The sequence below is a fragment of the Acomys russatus genome, chromosome 17 (genome assembly GCF_903995435.1).
Source record: "Acomys russatus chromosome 17, mAcoRus1.1, whole genome shotgun sequence".
NCBI classification, from domain to species: domain Eukaryota; kingdom Metazoa; phylum Chordata; class Mammalia; order Rodentia; family Muridae; genus Acomys; species Acomys russatus.
Window position 1 is genome coordinate 25,707,997 of NC_067153.1, and position 17,767 is coordinate 25,725,763.

The 17,767-nt window shown below is 47.0% G+C and overlaps 1 protein-coding gene across 1 annotated transcript; it reads left to right on the forward strand.

Annotated features, from left to right (window-relative positions):
* The first annotated feature begins 2,650 nt into the window (after window positions 1-2,650).
* C17H8orf76 (chromosome 17 C8orf76 homolog) lies at window positions 2,651-15,555 on the forward strand. Its single transcript, XM_051159644.1, has 6 exons — window positions 2,651-3,682; window positions 5,701-5,796; window positions 6,877-7,020; window positions 8,711-9,168; window positions 10,845-10,977; window positions 15,335-15,555. Exons 1-6 carry the CDS (start codon window positions 3,566-3,568, stop codon window positions 15,530-15,532), a joined length of 1,146 nt encoding a protein of 381 aa, XP_051015601.1. The 5' UTR covers window positions 2,651-3,565; the 3' UTR covers window positions 15,533-15,555.
* The last annotated feature ends 2,212 nt before the right edge of the window (window positions 15,556-17,767 follow it).

The window sequence follows — 17,767 nt, forward strand, 5'->3', positions numbered from 1 at the left end:
AATATGTCACTAAGTAACCTGGTTGTGCCCATGTTTATCATCTGACTTCCCCACTTTATTAGGGTTTCTACATGGGCACAGGGCTACATGCATAGGCCCTCAGACACAGGAGGATGCAGACAATCCATATGAGAATACTGTGTGGTAAGGGGAGTTTAGATTAATCCATTCAACAAGAATCAGGGACGACTGAGTGCCAGAAACCACTCACATAGAGGTGAGGGACCTATCCAGGCCTCTAAATGACCTCATGGTCTAGTGTGGGTGACTGAGAAATGAATATTAGGGGGAAAAAAAAGAGCCTCAATGCCAGTCTCTGGAAATGTGAAGTGCCCTGGAAATGGTGTGTGAACCGAGACGAGAGCCATGAGAGCCAGGCTGAGGGGAGGGGAGACCAGGAAAGGATTCCAGGAATCAATCAGATAAAAGGCAGTGGGGGTGGGGTGGCTTCCTGATAAAGGAAATGGTGAGTTGGTACCTGGTTAGGACAAGGAGCATTGCCAGAGGAGGGGGCGCCCGAGGGCAGACTGTGGTAGGCTTGTTGAGAACAGCTGGCTAGAGAGCAGGGCTCATTTAAGGTTGTGGCACGCAGGAAGGCATGCAGGCTCATGGTCTAGACTGTGGGGCCACTGTCACAGGGAAACACTGGCTCTACCCTCCCCAGATCACTGGTAGAGCACCAACATGTGAGCCATGACTGAGAAGTACTTTTCCTGCCTGCCTAGGTGCTCCTTTACAGCCACCCATCCATTTCACAGGCATTGATTAAGCTGCTCTGGCCAAGGCCTATGTGGAGCTAGGCTTGCAAGAGTCTCTAACCTCCTTACCACTGTCTACAGTGCTGGAACGCCATGGCAGGGGAATAACAGCAGCAAAGGAATGTTGCCTGAAAAGGTAGCAGCTGCCTTGTGATGGCAATTCAAACAAGCACCGCAATAAAAAATAAGAATTTTATAACAATGAGCTATAGAAACAGATTTTTAAAAATCACAGCCACTCAGTTTGACAGCTATAAAAATCCCATTTAGTCCTAACAGTGATTCTCAATCTGGGGGTTAGCAAACCTTTATCTCCAAAAATATTTATATTACTATTCATAACAGTAACAAAATTACATTAAGACGTAGCAACAGGAATAATTTTATGGTTAGGGGTCTCCACAACATTTGGAACTGCATTAAAGGGTCACAGCCTCAGAAGGCTGAGAACCACCGCCCTAACACCATCTCACACCTTCGTTTTCTAAGCTTAGGGGGGAGATTTACCTGTTACAGTATCGAATGGCCTCCTGCTTCATTGGTCTGCTGTCCTGGGGCTTATAAACTGAGGCAGTGTGGTGCAACTCAGATTCCCAGACCCTGCCTCGTCAACTGCAATAGTGGATATTTTTTTTAATCCTAATTTTTAAAAAAATGGAGTTTCTTTTTTTTAAAAATATTTTTAATTTTTTAAATTTATGTGCATTGGTGTGAGGGTGTCAGATCTTGAAGTTACAGACAGTTGTGAGCTGCCACGTGGGTGCTGGGAATTGAACCCGGGTCCTTTGGAAGAGCAGACGGTGCTCTTAACCACTGAGCCAACTCTCCAGCTCTCTCTCTTTTTCTCTCTCTTTTTAAGATTTATTTATTTATTATTATGTATACAGGGCTCTGCCTGCATGTACTTCTGTAGGCCAGAGGAGGGCATCAGATCACATTATAGATGGCTGTGAGCCACCATGTGGTTGCTGGGAACTGAACTCATGACCTCTGGAAGAACAGTCGGTGCTCTTAACCACTGAGCCATCTCTCCAGCCCAAGAAGTCCTAATTTTAACTACAGTTTGCTATCAGGCTTCTGAGGGACCTAGCAGCTACACTCTCACTGTCGGCTGCAATTCTGTCAAACAGTGAGGCAACGCTGGTAGACTCAAGCCGGGTAGAAGTGTGGGTTGGCTGATTCAGGCTGATTTGGGTTCAGCTTTTCAAAAGACAGCGAAGCAAGTATTAGTCAAGAAACATAGCTCCATTTTATACACAAACCTGCCACGGCTGCGGGAGTAAATTAACCGAGGAGCTTCTTAGTGGCAAAAGGTTGGAAACTACTGAGTCCAAAGGGCACAGATCTATCCCTTACCTGCAGGAAGCCCTAAAACGACGTGGGGCCACTACAGCACAAGCTCCAGCTCAGCTAGGTGGGCAGGAGGCTAGAGGGGGCTGGCCTCAGAGCAGGGGGAAGGCATTCCGGGACCAAACAGCCTCTGCTCGGCTCTCAGCTCCTGGAGCCCCAGGGACTTTGAATGGACTCTGTCGCCTTCTGCCCATCTGACAAGCTTTATGTACCTTATTGTAATCAATACCCATTTCACATACTGCGTTGCACACCTAGTGAGCCAAGGATCACGGAGCCCCACACACTTGGCTCTTGCAGTCTTCAGGACTATGCTGTATTAGCCTCTCAGACAGAGCATGCCACAATTAGGGCAAATATCTCCCCTTTTAGGACATCAATTTTTTTTTTTTTTTGGCCTTATGGATTTTTCTTATACTTTTCTATAATATCCAAATTTTTCTTAATATGGAGTATTACATTTCTGATGAGAAAACAACAAAACCCTAGCTATTAAAAATGGACTTCCCCCGGTGAACCCATCAGTAGCTACTGCCTGGGGGCTGCCTGAGTGGGCTCTTCTAATGACGCTGTTGAATATGCAGCTAAGTTGCGCATTTTGTGAATTATAAGCAGATGAACTCTGAAGCTCAGGGAAGGTGATTTGGGTTGCCCTGTATGAGTCTATACCGTAGAAAACAGAGCTGAAGAAAGAACCCCGAAAGACAAATGGAAGAGCAGCAAGTGTGCGGGAAAATAGAAAAGCTTTGCGTTAGTGTTGTACTACACAAGCCAGCCTTTTGTCCATGATCTTTACTTTCTAGAGTCAAGACATTTCTTGGAACTCTCAAAATTCTTCTAGTCCTAACGAGCCTTAAAATTTCGATGTCTACCTTTTTATAGATGCGTGAATAGTTCTGATCTCTTCTTCAAAGACGCTGGGCTTGAGCAAGTTTACCTGACCTCTTCAAGCCCAATAGCTCTTTAGAAAATGGAATTGCTGTGCCTTTCTCGCCGTTGTTGTTGGGAGAAGACAGAAAATGCAAAACAAAATGAGGGTGGGGTAAACAAAACGAGAATACTGCCAGTGGTGTAAAACTAGTACTTAGGAAGGTAACTAGGACCCCGACTTTTCAGGGTACGCAGGGAAAGAGTACTCTATCTATCTTCTGACACAGAGATGTCAAACCTTTTGTTGTGAGGTTCAAGAAGACCCAGAGTCAAGTAAGAATTTCTGCTCCACCACGAACAACAATTTGAGAAACAGCCCCCTATACGCGCAGCCGCTGAAAGACTACCACTCCCAGAATGCTACGCTCCGGCCGACAGTCCACCGCTTCCGTGTGGGCCGCGCGCCGGTGCCGCTCTAGGCACCACCTCGTCTCCGTTCCTGGCTGCGGTCGCGCGCTTTGGAGGCTGGGTGATGGGCGTCGCTCAGGGTGTCACCTCGTTTCGAGGTCCGGCTGCACGCGCGCGCGATGGAGGCCGGGTGCTGGGTGCTCGGCGGCGAATTTGAGGACTCGGTGTTCGAGCAGAGGCCGGAGCGGCGGCCAGAGCCGCCCGCCCCCTACGGCGCCAAGCTCTGCGAGCCGCAGGTGAGACGGCTGCCCTCTTGGCGCTCCTCACCGGAGCCGGCCTGCAGCGAGGCGGGTCGCCGTCACTGTCCAGTCGGAGGTTTGCCAGCGCGATCGCCTCACTATTCCCAACTCACAAGGCCTGCCGGCCAGTGTCAAACACCTCCTCCCTGTCCCGAGCTCAGCCCAGGTGATCAGCAGCAGCATCCTTGCAGGCCTACTGGCTGCCTGGGAGAATAAAATAGTCTAAAGCCAATTTTGTGTAGGATAATGAAAATTGGATTTTGGTTTGCTTTTTTATTGTTAAGAAGTTGGGGGTGGCTAGTTAAAAACAGTGTGTGACTAGTTGGCTGCAGATTACTGAAGCTAACTATGGCTCAAATACCTTGTCTTGTGTGACATGCTGTTTGAAGAATAGAACAAAGTTTTCCCTACTATGATGGCTCAGGAGAAGGAGAGAAACTAATTTAGCAAGCTTGTGATGAGCCTTGATACTCAGTGAAGTGTTTTCAACAGAATTCAGACACAGACTTTCTTCAGCCTCAGCAACAAAAGGGAGCAGGAGATGCTTCTTTGGGGCTGGAAAAGTGGGCACGCAGAATGCTTTTCATCCTTGTTTGTGCACTTTCTTGGTAGTTAAATCTCAATCTCACTCTGTTTCTAGTGGGTTTAAATCAAAAGAGGGAAGTCTTCTTACAGGCATGTCTTCAGAGCCTCCGAATCTTTGGGATGCACACAAGTCCACCTCCGGTTATAGTTTTCTTTGCCCAGATTCTCTGTGTGCCTTTGTACCATTTTCCCAATAGCACTTTTCCCATAATCACAGTCTCCTATGCCTTGTGTATAGTATTGTCAGTCTTTTGTCACTCTAAATTGCTCTAAAGGAAATCAGATGCCACTGAAAGGGGTCGTTGGAACTGTACAAGGTGGCTGTCATTTATTTGCACTACTCTCACTGTGGTTGAAAAACGTATGCTTAAAAAAACCCAACAAATACCTTATTGACTTGTTTATATTTGCAATCATTAAGAGTTTTTTTAAACTACACTCATTTATTTTATTTTATTTGTGTGTGTGTGTGTGTGTGTGTGTGTGTGTGTGTGTGTTTGTGTGCACCATGGTACTGTGTGGAGGTCAGGAGACAAATTGCAGGTGTTGATTCTTTCCTTCTACTACGTGGGTCCCATAGATCAAAGTCAGGTTGTCTAACTTGATGAGAAGTACCTTTACCCAATGAAGCATCTCACTGACTCTATTTGTGACAAATTTAATAAAAAGCAGAGCCACCAGTGAGATTGCTCAGCAGGTGAATTCAACTGCAGCCCAGGCTGGTGACCCAAATACTGTCACCAGAACCCACAGGGTAGAAGGAGGCAGCCGACGCCAGGGAAGTGTACACTGACAGTAGCACGGATGTGTCCACACACGCATAATGCATACAAATGTTTTAAGAAAGCCAGGTCGTCATCGAGGTTGTCTTGGTGGCTGGGGAGGTAGCTCAGTGGGGGATGTGCTGGTATCAAGCATGAGGACCTGAGTCAGATTCCTAGCATTCCTGGAAAGTGCTGGGAATGGCAATCGTACTGGCAGGTGCAGACAGGAGTGCCCTGGGGCTTGCACTAGCAGTTTAGCCAACTGGTAAGTTTCAGGTTCAGTGAGAGACCCTGTCTTGAGAAAATAAGATGGAGACTGATAGAGAAAGACAACTTGGCATTGATCTCTGGCCGTCACACCACATAGGCACAGGCGCGCACACACACACACACACACACACACACACACTGCATACATAACAACACATTTAGTCTGGTGTGATCTTACAGGTCTGTAATCTCAGCACTTGGGACGCATATACTGTGACACTGTTTTAAAAAGCAAAGCATAGCCATTCTTTGTCCACTGTTGTCCCTCGAGTCTCATCCTGAAGAAGTGCATCCTTGACGTTTCGGTGGTTGTGTTATGGGAAATTACTTTTGGCCGTGGCATGGAAAAGCATAGCTTCACTCTTCCGTCATAGATGCTATCTTCTTGGTTTCTAGTGGTTTTATGGAGAGGCGGAAACTAGTGATGATGCTGACATTCTCACTCTCAAGAAATTCAGAGGGGACCTGGCCTACAGACGGCAAGAATATGAGGTAGGAGTCAACATGTGTAATACTTGATGTGGGCTCTTGTTTTATCAACAATAGCAGGTGTGCCAAGTTAGCAGTGCTTGGTGGAGAGGAATTGGGTCTCCTGTGATGCCTGTGCATAATTTTAGAATCCCAAGTCTTGGTCTTTGCTATGGGGTCCATTTTCCTTTTCTTCTCTTTTTTTTTTCTCCATAATTCCAACCAAAGAATATTATGAGGGTCCCTGTAGGTCTGCTTTCCCAGGCTCTATAGCCACTCATGTGTGAATCTCCAACATGTCACCGAGATGAAATGCCCCAAAATATGCAAGAAAAGGGAAGACTGAACAATTAGATACTCGATTCCTTCATACACATGTCCCATTTCATCTTTGTGCAGCTAGTAATAAGGTATATAGCTGGGTCTGGTGGCATATGTCTGTGGAGGCAGGAGCAGGTGAGTTTCTCTGAGTTCAAGTCAATTCCAGGCCAGCTAGAGTTATATATGTCTCAACACACACACACACACACACACACACACACACACACACACACACACACACACACTTATGTACAGACTTAGGTATATATGTGTATGTATCATACATATGTATGTGTACATATACATATACATAAAGTTCCAGTAAAACCAGGACTCAAGCCTGTTCTGTTTGCCTCTAGAATGTTCTCTCTCTAATACTATGATAGTTACCATTATTGTAGACATTATAACCTGTAGCCATTATGTCTCTATCTTTTAGAAAAACATTAATAAGTGAAATATTCAGGTCTCCCATAGGTCATTGGAAGGATTGGTTATAATACTATTTTCTGCATAGGAAAAAGTCGTCTCTGCACTGGGTCCTTTCCCTGTTCTTCTTTATGTCTTCCTTTCCTTTTTGTTATTTTCTTTTTGTTTGTTTATTTGTTTGTTTTGTTTTGTTTTTGAGACAGGGTTTCTCTGTGTAGCCCTGACTGTCCTGGACTCACTTTGTAGACCAGGCTGGCCTCAAACTCACAGATCTGCCTGCCTCTGCCTCCCTGAGTGCTGGGATTACAGGTGTGCGCCACCACACCCAGCTCCCTTTCTTTTACTAATTGCCAGAAAGCACTGCAGGAATACTCCAGTATCTCCGAACAGTTGCCATCTACCAATTTTGCCACGAAAAGGGATGTCCAAGAAGGCCAGGCTCGGTGTCTGGCTCACCTGGGGAGACACGAGGAGGCGCTGGGGATGGCGGCAGACTTGGTGAGTGGCTCCACTATCTGTTGTCCTACACTTTCCTGTACCAAAGACAAACTTCTTGCTGGAAGTGGAGTTGGTGAGCGGAAACCATCAGCAGTGTCATTATGGAAGCAAAGCTTGGAGCTCTAGATGTGATTATTTTTCTTGGAATGCTTTTTCTGCCCTAAGATGAAAATTATTGCCTAAAAATCTGCTTTTCCAAAGTTTTACTTTTATGAGAAATATATACCCAGAGCTGTAGGATCATGAGTGATTTTGTTTTAGATTTTTCGGATCTATTTTAATTTTTAATTATGTGTGTGTATATATGTGTGTGGATCCACGTGTGTGGGTATGGGCATGTGAGTGCAGGTACCCGAGGATCCCAGAGGCACTGGATCCCCCCGGAGACAGAGTACAGCGGGTCATGAGCTACCCAGTGTGGGTGCTTGGAACCGAACGTGGGATCTCTGCAAGAGCAACAAGTGCTTTAATCACCGAGTCATCTCTAGTCTCCATTGTTTTATTTTTGCAGTACTGGGAAAATCCCTGAGACACATTTAAATGGAATTTAATGGCCAAAGAGGGACAGACCAGCTGCCAAACCCTCGTTTTCAAACCGAGCATAGCAGTGTGTGTGCCTGCTTCATACTACCACCCACCTGCTTTCCCAGGCCCCACGTGTTTTTGAATAATAGAATGAATTATAGATAGCAGCGGAAGAATGGTAGCATTTGGCAGGGAGAATCCAAACACGATCTGATTAGAAATAAAAGGCATAATTAAAACAATGTTTTTATGTGTTGCTTATTTATGTAGGGTGGTGGGGTACATATGCCCCAGCAGTGTGGCAGGTGGAGGGCGAGGGCGAGGGCGAGGGCGGGAGACAGTTGGTGGAAGTTGGTTTTTCCTCCCACCCCACGGTTTCCAGATGGAACCCAGGTCTTCAGGCTTGACAGCAAGCGCCTTTACAGACTGCGCTACCTCAGAAGTGCACAGCCTGACTTTAGAGAATGCATTGCTTCACAGGCCTCATCTGTGGCAGGCATGGCACAGCTGTATTCAGAATGGAACCCAGGGCTCTTATAGACCTTATGTGGTTTTTTGTTTGTTTGGTTTTTTTTTTTTTTTTTTTTTTTTTTTTTTTTTTTTGATAAGGCTAAACTATAAGCAACAGTGTTTGGGTAGGTATGGAATCGCCAAGTAAATTATGTGGGGCTTTGTTTCATGTTTTCCCACTCAGTATAGGAATGTGCCTGCCTCTGTGTGTGTGTGTGTGTGTGTGTGCATTCTGCAGGAAGCTGTGTCAGAGGCTACTTCTATGATGGGCCAGGCACCTAGCTCAGGGACGTCCTTCAAATAAGGACAGGCAGAGGGGAGGAAGCCCTGCTAGGGGAAGGGAGTCCTCCATCTTGTGCTGAGCTCAGAGAGCTGCCAAGTCACGGACCTTCAGCAGCAGGGCCCTCCCGCAATTTTCTAGGTTCATTGTTTCGTGTGTGTGTGTGTGTGTGTGTGTGTGTGTGTGTACACGTACAACTTGCAGGATATGGTTTGTGACAGGAAATCTGTGGAAGGATTATGTTCACCTGACCCATGTAGCACTTAAAACCACTTCTGGTTCACAGCGCACACCTGGGCCTTCAGGTGCTCCCATTTTTATGTGAAAGCATTTTGCAGTTAAGTTTTTTTTTTTTTTTTTTTTGCTCCTTCTCAGGAAAGCAAAGCAACCAACTCAGACCATCTAACCACGGTGCTCTACCTTCACCTGGCTATCTTTTCAAGTTTGCCGAGCTTGGAAAAGATGACCCTCTGCCTGCAAAAACTGATTTCTCTGCACCCTCTCAACCCTTGGAGCTGGTGTAAATTGGCAGAGGCACACCTGAATCCAGGGCCAGATCTGCCAGCGCTGGGTGCGTCACCCCAGGGACAAAGGAGTGTCACCTCAAGTGACAAGGCTATCAGTCCCTCCTTTGTACACTCTGGAACAGGCTGTCTTTTGTGTTTCCCAGTGACCTTGCCTGAGAGTGCACTGCCTACCGTGGGAGCAAGTGGTTGTACTGCGCGGAAGGCTGAGGCGGCTCCAAAGACTGTGCAGAACTGTCTGGCAAAACGGAGACAAGAAGTGTGGATGGAGGCTCGGATGAAAGCGTGCGCCTCTCTGATTCGTGCCAGGTAAGCTGAGTGAGGGCACATCAGCACACAGGGACGAACGTGGACAAAGGCTCTTTGTTTTTGCCTTTTTTTAAAGAGATGAAAGACTTCATTAAATACATTTTAAAGTTGGCATACATGCTATGTAGGGAAGGAGGAATACTATGCATGGCTGGTGGGTACCTAGGTACTAGTGTGGGGTTCAAAAAAAAAACAAAAACAAAAACAAAAAAAAAAGCCCAAGCTGGGCCTGGTACACATACCTTTAATCCTAGCACCTGGGGAGGCAGAGCAGGTAGACTCTGTGAGTTTGAAGCCAGCTTGGTCTACACAGACAGTTTTAGGACATCCAGGGCTATATGTATAGAGACTCTGTCTGAAACAAACAAAACAAAAAACATCCCAAAACAAAAACCAAAAATAACATTACCATATGACCAGCTGTGCACTCCCAGACGTATACCTGGAGCAGTCCGAGTCAACACGCCGCAAAGACACTTGTCCATCCTTGTTTCTCACCGCTCTATTTACAGTGGTCAGGAAGTGGACTTGAGGATTTCTAATGTTCTGTTAATACGAGGAAGCCCGTCCACATGGGAGATGAATACTAAACCACAACAGGACACAATGCTGAATCGTTGCGTAATGCTGTTGGCTGGGCCTGGAATCCCAGCACTTGGGAGACTGAAACTGTAGGATCAGGAGCCCAGAGCCAGCCTGGACTGCGTAGTGAGACCTTGTCACAAGAGAAGGAATCAAAAAGAGTCCCGTAGTTTGAGGCTTGAAGGAGGATGGGTCAGGCCCCTGAAGAACTGAAGGAACCTTCTCTTGTATCTGTCCCATGTGACACCAGGAAGATGGGGGAGGGGCAGTGAAAACAGCAAATGGCCACCTCTGGGAGCTTGGGGAGATGGTGCAAGCCAGGGACAGAAATTGCCCAATGGTCACTACCCTGTCTTGGAAAAAAAAGCAAATGAGAAAATGCAGCTCTTGTTCTTGCTCGAGATAGAATGGTAAAATTGTAAACACACACAAAAATCCATGAAGAGCCATTAAAATGTGTATACCATTAAAGGAGAAGAGCCTTTGGAAAGAAGGGCCTTCCTGTTTGTGTCTGGCAGAAATCTGAAAAAAGCCTTCTCTTGTGCTTAGCTCTAATAATGAATACACAATGCTTAGTGCACAGTACCCAGTGCTTAGTACTTAGTCCATGCTGCAGAGCCTTCCCGTGAAGGGGGAATGCCTTTGACTTGATCTGTGATTTGATGAGAACAGAGAAATTTGTTTTTGTTTTTTTTTTTAATTCTGGAAAATCCACTGAGACTTAACTACAAATTAAAAAACAATATTTAGCAAGTTCTTAATTATCATTGCTTGCCACTTTTTGTTTGTTTGTTTTATGCTCAGCTTCTCACTGTGTAGCTTTGGCTGCCGTGAAACTCACTCTGTAGACCAGGCTGGCCTCAGATCCGCAATGAACCCACCTACCTACCTCTGCCTCCTAAGGGCTGGAATCAAAGGTGTGTGTGACTGTGTCACTTGTATTCAGAAGCACACAGGGTACAAACTGTATGGACTGCGATGGTTCTAGTGAGGCCAGCAGGACTCCCAGCCGCTCAGTGCCTGGCTGCTCGGGGCTTGTGCCCCCTGCCGCCCTATGGCGGAGCTGCTCACACTGAGACTTTCTGGTTTTTCAGGCTCCTGCTTCAGCTCACCCGAACTCAGCAAACATCATTTGCTTTGGAGAAGAACTTGAGAAGCCAGCAGGAAATCGCAGGGAAGGTGAAGGAGTTCAACTTCAGGGAAGACACTTTGCTGCTGATGGAAGCGGTGCGTGTCCCCTCAGATTGGTGCAGAGCGAAGCATCGTGGTGTTGTGCTATTCCCAAACTAACACGTACTAAACAGGATGAGATCTTATGTCGTCTGTCTCCCTCCACTGTTACCCAGGTCATCAGAGTGGGCCTTCCCCACCATTCCCCTGCTATGTACCTGCCTTTTATCCCCTTTTGGTTTTTCGAGACAGGATTTCTCTGTGTAATAGCCCTGGCTGACCTGGACTCACTTTATAGACCAGGCAGGCCTTGAACTCACAGCCTACCTGCCTTTCTTGTTCTTGCCAGTGTCCTTTAGGGCCTGCCTGCTTGAGCATCCTAAGTAACATGCCCATCTTATCTGTTTCAATGTGGAATTAACCGATTAATTAATTTTTTTGCTGGAGATTGAGCCCAGGACCTGTACGTGTTAAGGCAACTGCCATCGCTCCTGAGTCACCCATGGTGCCGAACCGTAAACCAATGGGCGAGCGTTCATATCTGTGCAGGAGTGTTATGCACGCCCCTCCTCATCCTCACAGCCTGCGAAGACAGGCAGAGCTGGAACTGAGGCTTAGAGAGGTGGCAGCTCCCCAACGTGAGAAGGGCAGCGGCAGGCTGTGTGGGCCAGATATGAGACGTGCTCCGGCGGCTCTGTCTACCCCGCCACGTCTTTGATGTTTATAGAGAAATGCAAAGGCCTTTTCAAGCCTCTCGGAGCCCTTTCTAGAGGTGGCCTTTTGTAAAGGACACTGCTGAAGGATGGCGGTGGGACATTATGTGCCTAAGCTCTTGTGCTTCCGTCCGGTACACACCTGTCTCCACAGTGTCAGGTCCCAAAGAAACCCTGGACAAGTGGCTGACTGGCACCTGTTAGCATACCAAAGTGCCTGCTTGGCCTCTAGGTCAGCACCAGTGCTTTTACCATGACCCTGACTCTTTGTATGCATACTGACGTTGTTCCTTTAAGAAACACTCACTGCATACTTGTTATCATCGCCAGGGTATTAGCTCCTTTGCTTGTTGCTGTGAGAAGTCACCCAGTGACCTTCATTGTCCAGGCTGGTCCTCAACTGTTGGGTTCAGGGGCTCTTCCTGCCTCAGCCTCCAGCGTAGTTAGACCTATAGATGGCCGTCAGCGTGCCTTTCTTTTCTTCCTTCCATCCTTCCTTTCTTCTTTGCATTCTTCACATTGGATCCCCAGAAAACACATTAAAAAAAAAAAAAAAATAGGAAGAGCAGGGTGTGGCGGTGCACGCCTTTAATCCCAGCACTCAGGGTGGCAGAGGCAGGCCTTTTGAGGCCATCCTGCTCTAGAAAGCCAGCCCAGGATATCCAGGGCTGCACAGAAAAAAACCCTGCCTCCAAAAATCAAGCAAACAAAACAAAACGAAAAGTCGAGTCTAGTGGTGCTCACAGTGCTAACACTGGGAGGCAGAGACAGGCAGATCCTTGGAGTTTACCATCCAACCTACCCTTACATGGCGTCTAGGCCAAGTGTGGAAAACAAGGCAGACACACCTGATGACTCACACTCAAGGCGGATGCCTCTCCTCCACATTTATACATGTGCGCTCACATATGCTCACACATGAACACAGGCAAATTTAAATGGAAGCTTTTATTATTTGTTTCTATAGATAGGAAATAAATATCACTCCCTACATATAAATAGTAACTATAAACCTAAGTTCAAAATTAATAAAAGCACTATCATTGAAGTCTAAGTGGGATGTGGTTGCCTGAATTCTTGTTGAAAGAGTTCTTAAAGCATGTTTCAGAGAGAGTCTTAGTGAGGGTTACCATTGCGGTGATGAAACACCATGGCCAAAGCAGCTTGGGGAGGAAAAGGTCTATTTAGCTTACACTTCCGTGTCACTGTTCATCATGGAAGGAAGTCAGGACAGGCATGCAAACAGGGCAGGACCCTAGAGGCAGGCGCTGCTGCAGAGGCCATGGAGGAGTGCTGCTTACTGACTTGCTCTTCATGACTTGCTCAGCCAGCTTTCTTACAGAACCCAGGACCACCAAGCCTAGGGATGTATCACTCACAATGGACTGGGCCCTCCTCCGTCAATCACTAATTTAGAAAATGCCCTACAGGCCTGCCTGCAGCCTGATCTTATGGAGGCATCTTCTCAAGTCAGGTTCTCTCCTCTCAGCTCACCTTGGCTTTTGTCAAGTTGACATAAAACTGTCCAGTACAGGGAGATGGAGAAGTCACGTTAGTATCAATTCAGTCATTATCCTTTAAATATTCCAAAATTTTAAATTAAAATAGGACATATTTTTCACATTGCAACATTTATTTTCAGGTTCATGCACCCACCTATAGTCAGTTGCGGGGGGGGCGGGGTCTGTTGGTGACCTCCATTTCTACCCCAGGGTGTATGTGCCATGGACTGTAGTTGTCGCCCTGGTAACCTCACCATGCATCCCATGCTCTGAGATCCCCTCCCCACTTCCCTCTTTCAATCACTGTATGTGGTGTGGGCAAATGCTTGCGTGCAGCGTGGGTGTGCATGGCCCTTGAGGTTGACGTGTAGGCCGGGCTTGCTGGCCCCAAGCTCCCAGGGATCCATTTGTCTCCTCTTCCTGTCTTGTCATCACTGAGATCGCAGGCCTTACCACGCCATGCCAGATGCTTTTTCATGGCCTCCGTGGATCCAAAACCATGTCGTCAAGCTCACAAAGCAAGTGTTTTACTGACTAACACCCTTCCAGCTGCTTTTTCTCACTGTTTTTTCCTGCCTGGCCTCAAATGTAAAACCTCAGCTTCCCAAGTAGCTTCCTTCTAAGATAACGACTTCTGGTGTTTTATCCCATATTTAAAAAAAAATTAGATTTAAAGACTAGGCACGGCTTCATATTCCTTTAATCCCAGCACTTGGGAGGCAGACACAGGTGGATTTCTGTGAGTTCAAGACCGATCTGGTCTTCATAACGAGTTTGAAGCCAGCCAGGATGACAGAGAGACCCTGTCTCTAAATAAATACAAACTAATTTTCATCAAATCCAAGAAGCCATCACTTATAGGACACATCATTATGATGCCGCTGAAAGAAAAAAGGCCAGTTACTGTGTGATGTCAGTTCATGATTTTAGAGACACTGAGATACAAAAATGAAGCATCACAGAACTGATGAAGTAGAGACATTCAGTAAATAAACACAGCATTTCATTGACAATTACCTCAAAAATAGTGTAATTTGGGGCAAGCACAAGCACGAGGACCTGCATCCTAATCCCCAGCCCCCACATAAAGTTAGGCGTGGTTGTAGGTGCCTGTAACCCTAGCACTGGGGGCAGCAGGGGTGGGTGGGTCCTGGAAGCTTGCTGGCTGGCCAGCCTAGCCAAACAGCCAGTCTAAGGTTCAGTAGAGGTCATCTCAAGGGCATAAGGCAGAGAGTGACAGAAGCTTTCCTTCTTTGGATTTGGCATGTACAAGCAAAGGCACATATAACCCCCCTCCATGTTCACACACAAGCATACACCACACACATGTGCACCCACCCACAATGTGTAGTTTGTGAAGAGCCATTTGTTGGTTGCACTTGTAGCTTTTGTGGCCACATTAGATCTCAAGGTTGGAGGAGCCAGCCTGGAATTGGTTAGTGTCTCCACGTCCCTGTACAGCGTCCCTGCTGGGGGGCTGTGTAAATTCTCAAGCTGGAAACTTTCAGGATTTTATTTTACTCACAGTCATTACTCACTACCAAAGGACCACCTAGTGAGGTTACAGAAAGGCTTTCTGGAACCTAATTTTTGAGTTGTCTCACCGAAGAAGAGAAACTAGGTCTGAATCCCCAGATTGAGTCTGTGTCCCTGTAGTTGTAATTGTGACCAGGAGGGGGCAGTATTGTGCCTTTATGGGGCCTTGACTGTGGTGTCCCCAGGTCAGTGAGAGGAGGACATAGCAACTTGTTGCTTGATTCTTTGCTGCCTTCGATTTCTTTGGCGGGCACTTGGGAGAGATAGATAGGTGTCCCGCATCATACCCTGACCAAGCTCTGGCCCTACCTTTTGAGCCCCAGCCTCTCACCAGAAGAGGGAAGCCCACAGTTGCATTGTCTGCAGTACAGTCTTTGCAATAGAAACATTGACTCAGTGTTCCTGGGAGCCTGGGGGGGGGGGGAGGGGGGACAGCTGTCACCTTTGGACTCAGGGATCCTGTCATGTGGGAGAACAAGAATGGAAACAGGGCAGTTGGCACCTGTGATAGTAGCTTTGTAACAAGACTTCTAGGCATGGGGGAGTGCCGTCCCACTGTGTTTTGTGAGAAAGGCTTTACAGCTGGTAAATGATCTAACACTCTGTCTGCTGCCTCTTTAGCTGGGACAGTGTTTTTGTTTTTCTTTTTCTCTCCTGTTACAGGCTATGGGGGAAGATATTGTCCCAGAAAAAATAAAAGAGGAGATTCATTCAGAGGTGAAGTGTGTTGGCCCTGAAGCCTTAGCTGCCTTGGTGGTTGCATCCTCCAAAGAATTTGAAGACAAATGGTTCAGGAAGATCAAAGACCATTTCCAACCCTTGGAAAATCAGTTGCACGTGGAGAGGCAGCTCCTGGCCTAGGAGAGCACTTCAGGACCCGAGCGTCTTGCTCTATATCCTCCTTGTTTACTTAGCAAGATCTATGTAATTACAGAAAACTAAAATAAAGATGATTCCTTATATTGTTTATAAAAATTTCTCTCCCAGGTAATTTCAGTGGTTTTCAGTTTTGTTATTTATTGACTTTCGTGTTTTTGATGCCCCCAGTACTGTCTTTATAGGTCTCTGCCAAGTTAGCAGGCAGCATCTGTTGAGAGAGTGACTAAAAGGGCTGTGCCGGGTTTTTTTTTTTTTGTTTTGTTTTTCTGACGTAATAGCTTTAAATGAGGGTTGATGATGACTGGTGGTTTCCGAGGTTTCTATCTATCACAACCAGGCAAGGCTCAGTCACAGTGACCACGAAGCAGAGGGAGACAGAGAAAGGGCTGGACATGACTGAGTGACCTGCGTCCTCCAGCTAGAACACCTCCTAAAGTCCCTGCTGTCTCCCTGTAGTGGCCTCCAGCTGGGGACCAAGAATTCAGCAGTCTTGGATATGCAACCATGAGGCATATTCATATCCAAGCCCTGGCAAAAGACTCGTTAGATTCTCTGGTCCACAACAGTTGCAAGAATCTATAGCTCAGGGGCATTCGTTGGGCATGACCAAGGATGCTGAAATGTAAGTGTACACAGGGTGTGTCAAGAACTGCAAAGGGTCGGGCCTTATCCTACATAGTAACTTCCCGGATGCTGGCAGAAGACAGGATACTCCTGAGTCAGAGGCCGGGTTCCATCACTCAAGGCCCAGCAAGCAGGATGAGCCTGCACATATTTGTGTCAGCTACTTTTGGTTCCAGGTCCTAAGGATGCTGGCTCTTGTCACACTGTGAATGTGCATGTCTCCTGTGACTTACATATACTGACTTGCCCTACAGGAGAGGGGACCTTGGTTTAGGAAGTCCAGGTTGCTAGAGTGGTGCGCATGCCTGCCTCTCGTGCCCCTAATCTTGCTATGCAGACATCATGAAAGATGTCTGGAGCAAGCAGTTGCTCAAAGGACACGGGTGGAGAGAGCCTGGACCTTTGTCGCATCCTTTAGACACAGCCCCTAACATTGCCTGCTTGCACAAAAGGGCATTTTCTTTCTTTCTTTCTTTTTTTTTTTTTTTTTTTTGGTTTTTCGAGACAGGGTTTCTCTGTGTAGCCTTGGCCATCCTGGACTCACTTTGTAGACCAGGCTGGCCTCGAACTCACAGCAATCCGCCTGCCCCTGCCTCCGAGTGCTGGGGTTAAAGGCGTGCACCACCATGCCCGGCTTAAAAGAGCATTTTCTTACTCAATGGAATTGCCCAGGATAGAATTGTTCTTTTCTAGTGGACCTGATAAGGTGGGCCTCACCCTGTGTTGCTTTTTATTTAGGCTTCCACGGAGGCATGATTCCGGCCCTCGACAAAAGGTGCAGCCTCCAGGACTTTTCGCCCACGCATTCGCTGCTCTTCCCCAGACAGACAAGGGGCTGACTATGCTGAGTCTAATGACTCTCAGTGAACTGGTCCGCAAATTTAGTTTCTCAAATCAGAAACAAAAGACTCTCCAATGATGAGGCGCTGCGGCTGCGGAAGCCGCTCACAGTAGAGCACCCATGTGGCCATCAGTTATTGAGCCCATTTTATGAGCCACTCGTATGATTTCTAGGGAGACATGGGCTGAAGTTCGTGGTTTAGCAGTGGATCACCCTCAGGGGCAAACTGACGTGACTGGCCACGCCCCTCTCACCACGTAGCTATGGCCACCTGGAACTCCTGTCCCCAACTCTTTTCCTTTAGCCTTTTGATGGACCCCTCCGTCCTCCATCTTCATCAGATAGCTACTTTACAGGCCCTTACCTAGGTATGGTTTCCTGGAAGTCTTCCTGACCCCCGATGATGCTGAGATCCCTCTCTGGTGGCCTCCCTTGCTAGTTAGTCCCTTCCTCTTCCTTAATTTTCAGAGATGTTTGCTGTGATAGAATCGGCATTTCTTTCTTTCTTTCTTCTTCTTCTTTTTTTTTTTTTTTTAGACAGGGTCTTTCTGTGTTAGCTTTGGCTGTCCTGGACTCGCGTTGTAGACCAGGCTGGCCTCGAACTCACACCGATCCGCCTGCCTCTGCCTCCCGAGTGCTGGGATTAAAGGCATACACCACCACGCCCGGCCTAGAATCGGCATTTCTTAAAGTCAGGGGGGATCTCGTTTACACTTTGATTCCTGCGGGAGAATTGCAAGCATTTTACTAAA

Coding starts and splice junctions, on each gene's coding strand:
- C17H8orf76 (XM_051159644.1), top strand. CDS start 3,566: ATGGAGGCCGGGTGCTGGGTGCTCGGCGGCGAATTTGAGGACTCGGTG. Junction 7,021..8,710: donor TGGGGATGGCGGCAGACTTG/GTGAGTGGCTCC, acceptor GCTCCTTCTCAG/GAAAGCAAAGCAACCAACTC. Junction 9,169..10,844: donor GCCTCTCTGATTCGTGCCAG/GTAAGCTGAGTG, acceptor CTGGTTTTTCAG/GCTCCTGCTTCAGCTCACCC.